The 11,479-nt window shown below is 34.8% G+C and overlaps 1 protein-coding gene across 1 annotated transcript in view; it reads left to right on the forward strand.

The window, feature by feature from the left end:
* The window catches only part of LOC103603729 (cAMP and cAMP-inhibited cGMP 3',5'-cyclic phosphodiesterase 10A-like), a 93,301-nt gene extending 86,451 nt beyond the window's left edge, over positions 1-6,850 (forward strand). The window contains exons 6-9 of the mRNA XM_008588306.1: positions 1,374-1,529; positions 3,662-3,712; positions 4,777-4,835; positions 6,767-6,850. Coding sequence (XP_008586528.1) covers positions 1,374-1,529; positions 3,662-3,712; positions 4,777-4,835; positions 6,767-6,839 — 339 coding nt within the window. The 3' untranslated portion in view covers positions 6,840-6,850. The remainder of the gene's footprint in view (positions 1-1,373; positions 1,530-3,661; positions 3,713-4,776; positions 4,836-6,766) is intronic.
* Positions 6,851-11,479: the final 4,629 nt, after the last annotated feature.

Here is an 11,479-nt window from a genome sequence, read left to right on the forward strand (position 1 = left end):
ATGAGTCTAAGGAATGGGCCATTCTGCTGATCTGTGCTGTAGTCACCTGGGCTTGCTCATGAGTCTGAGGTCAACTGGCCATCAGTTAGGTGCTGACTGGTGTCTTATGGCCTCAGCTCTCCACGTGTCTCTCACTCTCCTCCAGTGAGGCTAGCCTGGCATGTTCTTAGGATGGTAGCAGGAGTCTGAGAGAAGTGATAGAAACATGTAAGTGTGTTTTCAAGCCTCTGCCTACAACAAATTTACTACCCTACCATTAGCCAGAGCAAATCACATGGGCAGGCCCAGACTCAGCGTTGGAGGGTACTAACAAAGGACCTGGATACAGAGAGACATGACAAAGCGGACCCCTTAGTGCAGTCTTCCACAGTACATGTGAGCACTTCAATGATATGTCACTACATGGGGTACAGACTTTAAAAGCGACAGGTACAATAAGGAATTTGCTCTGAAATGCCAAAGTGGAGTCATGAACCTGGATTTTAGTTTTGCTTTGTTGCTAATTATCTGTATGACCTTGAACAAATCAGGTAACTAGTTACTTTATAGAAAGTGAGAGAGAGAGAGGAGGAAAGAAAAAGGAAGGAAAGAAGGGAGAGAGGGAGAGCTAAAAGTAGATGCTATATAAGTTCTCGTTCGAAATGTTCTATTGTGTGTGCAAGCTTTCAAAAGATCTGTAAACAGTAAGTATACATTAGTACTATTCTTGATTCAATTCACACTTCTAATTGATGCCCAATAGCTTTCTACAGACAGTAGTATTTGAATAAATAGAATTGGCATTTTTGATTTTAATTAATTCTATTTCTCTATTCTTCCTTTGAGTTATTTGCTAAGCTAGAAAATTATTAAACACAATTTTATTTTTTATGATAAATAATTGATAATCATTAGATGATTTAAATACTTAGTATGGGCCTTAGAAGTACAGTTAGAATATTACTAACATATGCTTCTGTATTATTCTAACCTTAAAAATAGAAGAGAAAAAAAGGTTATATATATATTTGGAGTAATTTTCCCTGTGACATGATACCCATAAGGCCCTTAGGGTATTTCTGGCACATAGAAAACAGGTGATGATTACTTTTATTATTACTGCATGAAATTAACATATATCATTAATTCATTAATTTATACTGTATAAGGATAAATAAGCATTAAAGCAGTATTGGATGTATAGATTTCATGTTGTTAAAAATAATTTTCTTTAACAAGATTTATGGTGACCATTGTTACATTTGGTTTTCCTTTGAAAAGGACTGCTTATTATTGATTGTAAGTATCATGGCAATATCTAATAGAAATAACAATCATAACTTAATGATCCTGTTTCTTTCACTGAATTTAAATCTTTTCCCTTTATTATTCAGGATGAACGATTTCCAAGAGGTACTGGACTGGAATCAGGGCCTCGCATCCAGTCTGTTCTTTGCTTACCCATCGTCACTGCAATTGGTGATTTGATTGGTATTCTTGAACTGTATCGGCATTGGGGCAAAGAAGCCTTCTGTCTCAGTCATCAGGAGGTGAAGTTTTAAACTTTGCTTGTTAGCATTTTTAGTTGTGCTAGCTCCTTTAAAATCACAATTTGCTTAATAGTGTTTTGATACTAATACTAATGATTTTTCAGGGGTTTTTTTTGTTTGTTTTGCAGTTGTTTAGAGAGGAAACGGATACAATTAGAACTACATTCATTTTTTTTTGTTTTTAAGATTTCATTTTAACAATAACAAGTATGCCACACCGTGAAGCAAATAAAGTAGTGGATGGCTTTGGAGAATTTCCACATTCTGGTTGTCTTTATGTCTTCTTAAAAATGTCCTCTTCCTAGCTTGTGTCCTGAAAAAAGATTCCAGTGTCAACCACATTTGGAAAACAATGAGTTCCATTCACTATTCACAAAATTGGAGTTGGCTCATTAATACTAAAGCCAAATACTAAAATTACACATTTATCACACTCAGTATGAACCAAGGCCCTGCAGTGGCCTAATGCCTGTTCACTTACCTGCATGACCCTGTCCCTGCTGCTCCAGCTGACCGTCTCCCACTACAGCCACGCCGGACCCTTGGGTGAGGCTGGCAGAGCCTTTGCATTTGCTCTTTCCTCTGCTCGGATTGTGCTTGCGTGGTCCCCCTCACAGACGCCTCCTTTGGGGATTTCCTCAAGTGTCAACTTCTCTGTGAGGCCTTCCCTGAAAACTTATATACATTTGAATGTCCCCTGTCCAGTATTCCTTTTCCTTGGTCCTGCTTCTTTTTCTTTATAGCACCTGTCACCATCTTAATTACTCAGCTGCACGTACTTCCTCTCTTGCCGTTCCCTGTCCCCACGACACACTGAAGCTTTTCCACTTTGTGTTGTTGCTTACTGCTGTGTCTGCAGCACCTACAGCAGTGCCTGCTACATAGTAGGCACTCAGGAAATATTTGTTAAATGAATGAATAAGAAAAGTACAATAACTAGTAATTTGAGACCTTGTCAGCTAGTCTATACACAAGATTTTTACTTTTGAGATATATTTTATCATTTTAAAGTGGTCATTAGAGACATTTTTATTAGTATTTTTGTTAAACTGAAAAGTAATCGTTTTATGTTAAAATCATTGGGCATAGCTCTCTTAAACAATCATTTTTTATCATCCTTTGTATCCAAAATTAGACAAATGAGATTTTTAAACTCAGTTAAATAGGCCGGACCCTTGGGTGAGGCTGGCAGAGCCTTTGCATTTGCTCTTTCCTCTGCTCGGATTGTGCTTGCGTGGTCCCCTTCACAGACGCCTCCTTTGGGGATTTCCTCAAGTGTCAACTTCTCTGTGAGGCCTTCCCTGAAAACTTTATATACATTTGAATGTCCCCTGTCCAGTATTCCTTTTCCTTGGTCCTGCTTCTTTTTCTNGCTCGGATTGTGCTTGCGTGGTCCCCTTCACAGACGCCTCCTTTGGGGATTTCCTCAAGTGTCAACTTCTCTGTGAGGCCTTCCCTGAAAACTTTATATACATTTGAATGTCCCCTGTCCAGTATTCCTTTTCCTTGGTCCTGCTTCTTTTTCTTTATAGCACCTGTCACCATCTTAATTACTCAGCTGCACGTACTTCCTCTCTTGCCGTTCCCTGTCCCCACGACACACTGAAGCTTTTCCACTTTGTGTTGTTGCTTACTGCTGTGTCTGCAGCACCTACAGCAGTGCCTGCTACATAGTAGGCACTCAGGAAATATTTGTTAAATGAATGAATAAGAAAAGTACAATAACTAGTAATTTGAGACCTTGTCAGCTAGTCTATACACAAGATTTTTACTTTTGAGATATATTTTATCATTTTAAAGTGGTCATTAGAGACATTTTTATTAGTATTTTTGTTAAACTGAAAAGTAATCGTTTTATGTTAAAATCATTGGGCATAGCTCTCTTAAACAATCATTTTTTATCATCCTTTGTATCCAAAATTAGACAAATGAGATTTTTAAACTCAGTTAAATAGAAGGGGAAAATAGAGAAACGTTGTAAGTATTTGGGGCTTTGTGTTTGACAAAATTTCAAAAGCTTACTGACTTCAAAAATTCTTCATATACATTTATGTTAGAGTTCTTTGCTGGAATGCCTCCATGTATCTAATAAAAACTTTTTTTCATATATATATATATATATATATATTTAGGTTGCAACAGCAAATCTTGCCTGGGCTTCAGTAGCAATACATCAGGTGCAGGTGAGTCTTTGAGATGTTTTTACAGGGGCTTCCTAAGAGAGAAAAGCTATTTAGAGTGCAGCACTGGGGACTCGAGTAGGGATTAATAAGTAACCTAATGCTTCTTTTTTAGGTTTTAGAATATTTTGTTATTTCTAAAAATTTTTATTTATTTAGTTGTTTATTTTTTTCCACTGAAAATGTAGGAACAATCTTCTACTGGGAGTTGCATTGGTATTTTTATGATTCCATTTCCTAAATTAAATTGTCCTCTAAACTAAATGATTTAGAAAACATTATTCTTAACTTTAAATATTTCGTTCTCTTGAAGATATTATCTAATTTAAAAATCACAAGCTACTTAGAGTATTTCTGGTAACTAACATGTAATGTTCAGGAGCACGGCAGCAATATGGTGCTGCTTTGTTTCTCCACCTCTTCCTCCTTTCTTTTCCCTCTTCCCCCCTTCCCTCCTCTTCTTTTTCATCCTCTTCCTTCCTCCCCGTCCCCTCCTTCCTCCTTTCCTCTTTCTCCCTCTTCTTCTTCCTCCTCCTTCGTTTTGTTTTGTTGTTCTGATTCCATTTTAGCAAACTCAATTTGATGAGGAACTGTATGAAAGGAAGAAAAATAGAGTTGTAAGATGATACTATGAGTGGCAAGGATTTCTTGGATCATCAAGCGTAGGAGAAATATGTGCCCAACTGCAAGTTTTTAAAGCATAGTTTAAAGTAGTTCTAAAGAGCAGCTGGGGCTAGACTGCCTTGATCTGAAGACTGGCTGCACCACTTCTTAAAATGGAAACTGAGTAAAGTTCTCAAAGTTTTTTTATGCCTCAATTATAAACCGTAAATACCAAACCTATAGTGTTTTATGATGATTAAATGAAATAGTAAGTATTAAGTGCTTAGAATAATGTTTAGCACATTTAAGTATTCAATAAACAATAGTTATTGATTTCATTATTATGTTATAAACCGAGCGGTTGCATTAGGCTTTTTTTCAATAAGTAAGGTAAATAATATTCTGGAATTTTTATTCTTAAATAAGCAGAAATCTCTGATAATAGCCACTATTTTATATGGCAGGTATGCAGAGGCCTTGCCAAACAGACTGAATTGAATGACTTTCTACTCGACGTATCAAAGTAAGTGTTCATTTCTAGGGCTATAGTAGTTGTTATTGATCAGTAGTTTAAATTAAGTGCAGTCAGTGACAGTGATAGACAGCTATTCACTGCAGCCAATAACTGAAAGATCGGTCTTTGCACAAGGAGTCTGGGATGGATGGTTAATCATATTTTGTACTATAGAGTTGCATCCTCATCCATGTTCACTTTATAAGTGAAGGATTGCAGATGTCTATGTGATCTTAATTTTCAATTTGATGTGCATTTCTAAATAGACTCTCTCAATACATGTTAAGACACTGAGTATCTCCGTTTTGCAGGAGAATACTGACAGCAATAGGAGAGGAAATTTTCTAGTTATTTTTTTCCAGAAGTCCTCTTTGGCATTTTCCAACAGTGGCTGTAAATTAAATAGTATTATTAACATTATTATTTAAATTTTCCCACGTATAGTATCTCAGATATAATTTTTGAAAAAGTGTTTCGTTTCCCTGAAGTTTGACCTAGAAAAACTCCTGGCAGTGGAAGCAATTATAGATATTTACTAAATTCTAGGTTCATATTGGTATTGCTTGCTACAGGGGAGATCTTCTATATATCTGACCAATCTAATTAATCATTAAACTCTAAAAAAATGCCCCAGGATGTGGTAACTTCAGGGTCACGTTCTCTTAAAAGTTTACTGAAGGAAGAATGTACCTGTTCTTCCATGGCATCCAGCAACAGCTGTGTTACGTGTTGTCTCTCCTGTATCACTGTGGCAGTACTTAACAATTTACCCATCAAGAAGTATTGTAATTCTCATGAGTAATTAGTTTGAAGCTGATAGTTCATGTTACATTTATTTTTTGAAATATATAGTTAGAGAAGTATGCAAGTAAAACTATCTTTTGGTCACCTAAGCCAACTATCTTCTTTCAAACCAAATTAGATGTAATATCTCTGAGCTACATGCTAATATTACTTCAAAACATGTAGAAAGGAAAGTTGTGTAGTTTCTTTTGCTAATGTATTTGAATATCCTTCAAGTCTTCCATAGTCAACTAAATATCTCATGTGACACTTTAAATATATTCCTCCTGTTCCCCCCCCCCCCGTGGGAAATTCATTTACGTCACCGTCTTTCTTATAGGGTATTCTTCAGTGTACAATGTAATGAAGTGTGTTCTGTATCTCAGTGACTTCAAGCTAAATAATTTGTTGTTAAATAAAGCAGTTTTTATTGCTATAAATTAATTAATTGCGAGTACATTGCTAAATTTACATGAACCTGAACTGAGAGTAGAGCCCCTATTAAGAGTACTTTACATTTTCCCTATAGTGCATGCCTATTGGTTTCCTTTTTTTTTTTATCAGGTTTACATTTCGATATATATACCATATTCCTCTAAGACATTTACTTGCCATTGTAATAATAAATATATATTTTACTTAGGTAAAGTCATTAGATCCTTATCATTACTTGTATTCTGATATTTCGTCTCAAATGAATTATATTACTTTCTCAAGACAGTTAAACTAAATTTAACTTTCTTCAATTTTTTAGTTATAATTTACATTTTAACCATATTATAGAGACTTAGCAAATCTAAATATTTTAATTTCAGATCAAAGTTATTAGTAAAAATAATAAAAGTTGTGTACCCAATTTTATTCCTGCATAGTTTTAGTTCATTGCTACAAACTTTTTATGTTGGTACTTAGCAGTAAAATAATTACTAAATGCTTCCTTTGGAATTAGAGTCCTTATGCTAAAGTTAAGGATAAAGTTTTATTTATCTCTTTAAAATGATATCAATAATTGTTTATACAAAAGGACAAAAATCAAATAACATGTATCTCTATGTTTTTTATTTAAATGTAAACAAAAGCAGGAAATGTATTCAAAGTTTAAAATATACTGTGATCTAAATGAGATTACTTACAGGATTTATGTTTCTCTTTTTCAGAACTTATTTTGACAATATAGTCGCAATAGATTCTCTACTTGAACATATAATGGTAGGTCGTCTTTTGTTTTGAAAATAATTTTATTTAAACCTTAGATCTACGATCCTAATATATGGTATATAATTTTAATTTATTAGACACACAAGCTCTTCTGAATGTTATAAAAAGGTGGTTCTTTAGGAATCCACTCTGATCTTTTTGTCACGTCTGTAAATTTGTAGAGAGAAGGTTTCAATAACATTTTAAAAAAATCTCAAACTTATTTTTTATTTAATGATTTATAGTATACTTTGAAAAGACATTTGGTTTCTTTGTATATTCTCCAGAACACCTTTTACATATAGGCTGCATCATCCCAACTTGTTCTTCCTGTTCTTAAAGTTCATTCTACTTAGTTTTAGTCTCGATTACTCCTCTTCCCTATAAGGCTAACAGGCACTTTGTGCTGAAAGCTATGCGAAGTGTAGACTTCTGTAGTAGAACAATAGCCATAATTCTCTATGTCACTGCTTTAGTGCTCTAGTAAGACTCTATTAAAGAAGAGGCTTCCAGTCACCAAAGTGGTGTGTATGTGTACCCAATAAATAGCCAGGTACCATTCATGCCCTGTTGTATGCTTGGATAAATGTTCTTCCCCTTCTCAGTTTTCTCATCCATCTCAAAATACAGTAATCCTCTGCAGTAAGAGGTTTGCTCATCTACAGGTGTTATGATACACCACTGGCCTATTTTTCTTCGACATCGTAACAGACAAGTATCGAGTGTGATATGTGCCGTGTCTTACAGAGACAGAAAGTTTACTAAGGGTAATTACAGAGTAATGCTAGGGATTATTAATTACAGAACATTCTTTATGTGATTAGTTATTTTGATAATTTTATCTGGACAAAAATGAGAAAAATCGATTGTACATTAAGAAATAACTTTTCTATGTTTATGACAAAATTTAAGGAATTGGTTAAAGCAGTGGGTGGTATTAACAAAAATATAAAGCTATGAGGTGGACTGCCATAGAACTTGTACTTGGGGTACAAGAAGTACTTACTAATTAATTCTTCTATAATTATTATCTTTTTAAAAACAACTTTATTGATATGTAATTCACGTACCATACAATTCATCCACTTGAAGTGTTTAATTGAATGGTTTTTAGTATATTTACACATATGTGTGCCCATCACCAGTCAATTTTAGAATATTTTCGTTACCCCAAAATGAAACCTTATACCTTTTCAGCTATCATCCCCTTGGCTTATCACTTCCTTATACCCCTATCCTCCCTCCTCACCAGCCCTAAGCAACTACTAATCCACTTTCTTTCTCTATGGACTTACCAATTCTGGGTATTTTATATAAAAGGAATCATGTAATACCTGGCCTTTTGTGCCTGGCTTCTTTCACCTAGCATGTTTTAAAATTTCATCCATATTGTAGCATGTGCCAGTACTTCATCCTCCCGTTTTATGACCAAATAATATTCCATTTTATGGCTATCATTACCACATTTCTTTAAAGCATTCATCAGTTAAAAAACATTTGGGTTGATTCCACATTTTGGCTCTTGTGAATAGTGCTACTGTGAACATTTCCGTACAATGTTTTGTTTGAATGCTTGTTTTCCATTATTTTGGATACATATCTAGGAGTAGAATTGCTGCTTCATACAGTAATTCTATGTTTAAATTTTGAGAACTGCCAAACTCATTTTATGGCAACTGTACACCGTTTTTCATTTTCTTTTTTTTTCTGAATTGCATAGATTATTTTTTTAATTGGAATATGACTGATTGTGGTTTACAACATTGAATATCAATACCTGTGTGCATATATGATGCTCAGATGAGGATAATTAATATATTCAACATTACACAATGTAATCATTATTCATAGCCCTTTACCAGTTTCTCACTAACTCCTCTCTCCCTCTCCAATTTTCACCTTTGGTGGCCTCTGTTCTGTTCTATCCTTTTGAAAGTTCAACAGATTATTATGATTGTTGTATCTTTCTTTCTTTTTTTATTAATTTGTTTATTTTTCTAGCTTCCACTTATGAGTGAGGACATGTGGTATTTCTCTTAATATAATTTCCTGTAAGTTCATCCATGTTGCTGCAAATGGCAGGATTTCATTCTTTTTTATGGCAGAGCAGTATTCCATGGTGTGTATATGCCACATTTTCCTTATCCAGTTGTACATGAATGGTTGGTTCCAACTCTGGACTATTGTAATAGAGCTATGGTAAACATGGGGATGCAGGTATCCCTTTGACATGATGATTTTGACAAAGGATTTCCATTCCTTTGGGTTGGATCATATGGCAGTTCTATCTGTAGTTGTTTGAGAATTCTCCATACTGTTTTCCATAATGGCTGCACTAATTTACAGTCCCACCAATAGTGGAGGAGGGTTCCTCTTTCTCCACATACTCACCAGCATTAGTTATTCTCTGTCTTTTTGATCATAGCCAGCCTAACTGGGGGAGATGATATCTCTGTGCTGTTTTGATTTGGATTTCCGTGATGCTTAGTGATATCGAACTTTTTTTTTATGTGTCTGTTGGCCATTTATATATCTTCCTTTCAGAAATATCTATTCAGCACTTTTCCCCATTTATTATTTGTTTTCTTACTGTTGAGTTGTTTGAGTTCTTTGTGTATTCTGAATATTAATCCTTTGTCAGATGCATAGTTTGCAAATATTTTCTCCCATTCCATAGGTTGTATTTCTGCTCTGTTAATTCTTTCTTTTGCTGTGTATAAGCTTATTAGTTTGATAAAATCCCATTTGTTTGTTTTTTTCACTTGTTTCCTCTGCTTTTGGGGTCTTATTCATAAATCCTTCATTCAGTCTTACTTCCTGAAGTGTTCCCCCTATGTTTTCTTTTAGGAATTTTATAGTTTCAGGTCTTATATTCAAGTCTTTCATCCATGTGGAGTTGATTAAGGTACATGTTGAGACGTATGGGTCTAGTTTCATTCTTCTATATGTGGATGTCCTGTTTTCCCAGCACCATTTATTGAAGAGGCAGTCTTTTCACCAATGTATATTCTTGTTACATTTGTCAAAGATCAGTTGCCTGTAACTACGTGGGTTGATTTCTGGGTTTTCTATTCTGTTCCATTGGTCTGAGTGTCTGTTTTTATATCAGTGTCATGCTGTTTTGGCTGTTTTGGTTACTATAGCTTTGCAGTATAATTTGAAGTGAGGTAACATAATGCTTCTGGCTTTATTTATTTATTGCTCAGAATTGCTTTGGCTGTTCAGTGTCTTTTGTTGTTCCATATGAATGTTAGGATTGTTTTTTCTATTTCTGTGAAGAATGGCATTAGTATTTTGAGGAGGATGCATTGAATCTGTAGATTGCTTTGGGTTAGTAGGGACATTTTCACAATTTTATTTCTTCCAATCCAAGAGTGTGGAATGTCTTTCCATCTTTTTGTAGCCTCTTTAATTTCTTTCAGCCGTGATTTGTAGTTCACATTGTAGAGATCTTTCACCTCCTTGGTTAGGTTGATTCCTAGGTTTTTTATGTTTTTGGCAACTATTGTACATAGGCTTACTTTCTTTTTTTAATTTATTATTATTATTATTATTTTAACTTATTTATTGAATCAAAATTGATTATACATATTTTGGGGGTTGAACATTGAGAAATGTTGATCAAATCAATATTACTAACATATATATTGTTAAAAATCGTAATTATTATTTTTGCCCCTTGTCCAATCTCTCCCCAGCCCCCCTTCCTCCCCTCTCCCCCCTCTAATTACCCTATATTTCTTCTCTCTTTCTGAAAGAATAATGGTTGCTCTGTTAATTTGTTGCCTAGATTATCTATCCAATGCTGAGAGATGTGATCAGGTCCCCCAATGTTATTGTACAGCAGATGCTTCTTCTTTCACTCCGAAATGGGCTTTGTGGAGAGAGACATCCTCCTCTTTTCTTTATCTCTGCTGGTGATTCTCCTTGTGTGAATGCTCCTTCTGTAGTTCATTATTGGCCTATAAAAACTTCTCATTCTTGCATGTTGGTTTGGTATCCTGGAACTTTACTTAAACGGTTTATCAGCTCTAAGTTTTTTTGTAGTCTTTAGGATTTTCTGTATATAGGATTATGTCATTTGCAAAAGGGACAGTTTGACTTTATCTTTTCCCATCTGGATGCCCTTTATTTCTTACTCTTGCTTGATTGCTCTGGCAAGTACTTCCAATATGCGTTAAATAGGAGTGTTGAGAATGGGCATCCTTGTCTTATTCCTGTTCTTAAGGGAAAAGCTGAAAGCATTCTGGATGGTATTGGCAGTGGGTTTGTCATATATGGCTTTTATTGTGTTGAGATATTTTCCTTCTATACCTAATTTGCTGAAAGTCTTTATCATGAAGGGATGATGAATTTTGTCAAATGCTTTTTCTGTGTCTATTGAGATAATCATATGGTTTTTGTCCTTGATTTTGTTGACGTGGTGTATCACATTTATTGACTTGTGTATGTTGAACCATCCTTTCATCCCTAGGATGAATACCAGTTGATCATGGTGTACAGTTTTTTTCATGTTTTGCTGTATTGTTTGCTAGTATTTTGAGGATTTTTGTATCTGTGTTCATCAGAGATATTGGCTTATAGTTTTCTTTTTTTGTTGTGTCTTTGTCTAGTTTTGGTATCAGGGTGATGCTGGCCTCATAAAATGAGTTTGGGAGAATGGCCTCTGTTTC

The sequence above is a fragment of the Galeopterus variegatus genome, unplaced genomic scaffold, assembly GCF_000696425.1.
Source record: "Galeopterus variegatus unplaced genomic scaffold, G_variegatus-3.0.2 Scaffold4766, whole genome shotgun sequence".
NCBI classification, from domain to species: domain Eukaryota; kingdom Metazoa; phylum Chordata; class Mammalia; order Dermoptera; family Cynocephalidae; genus Galeopterus; species Galeopterus variegatus.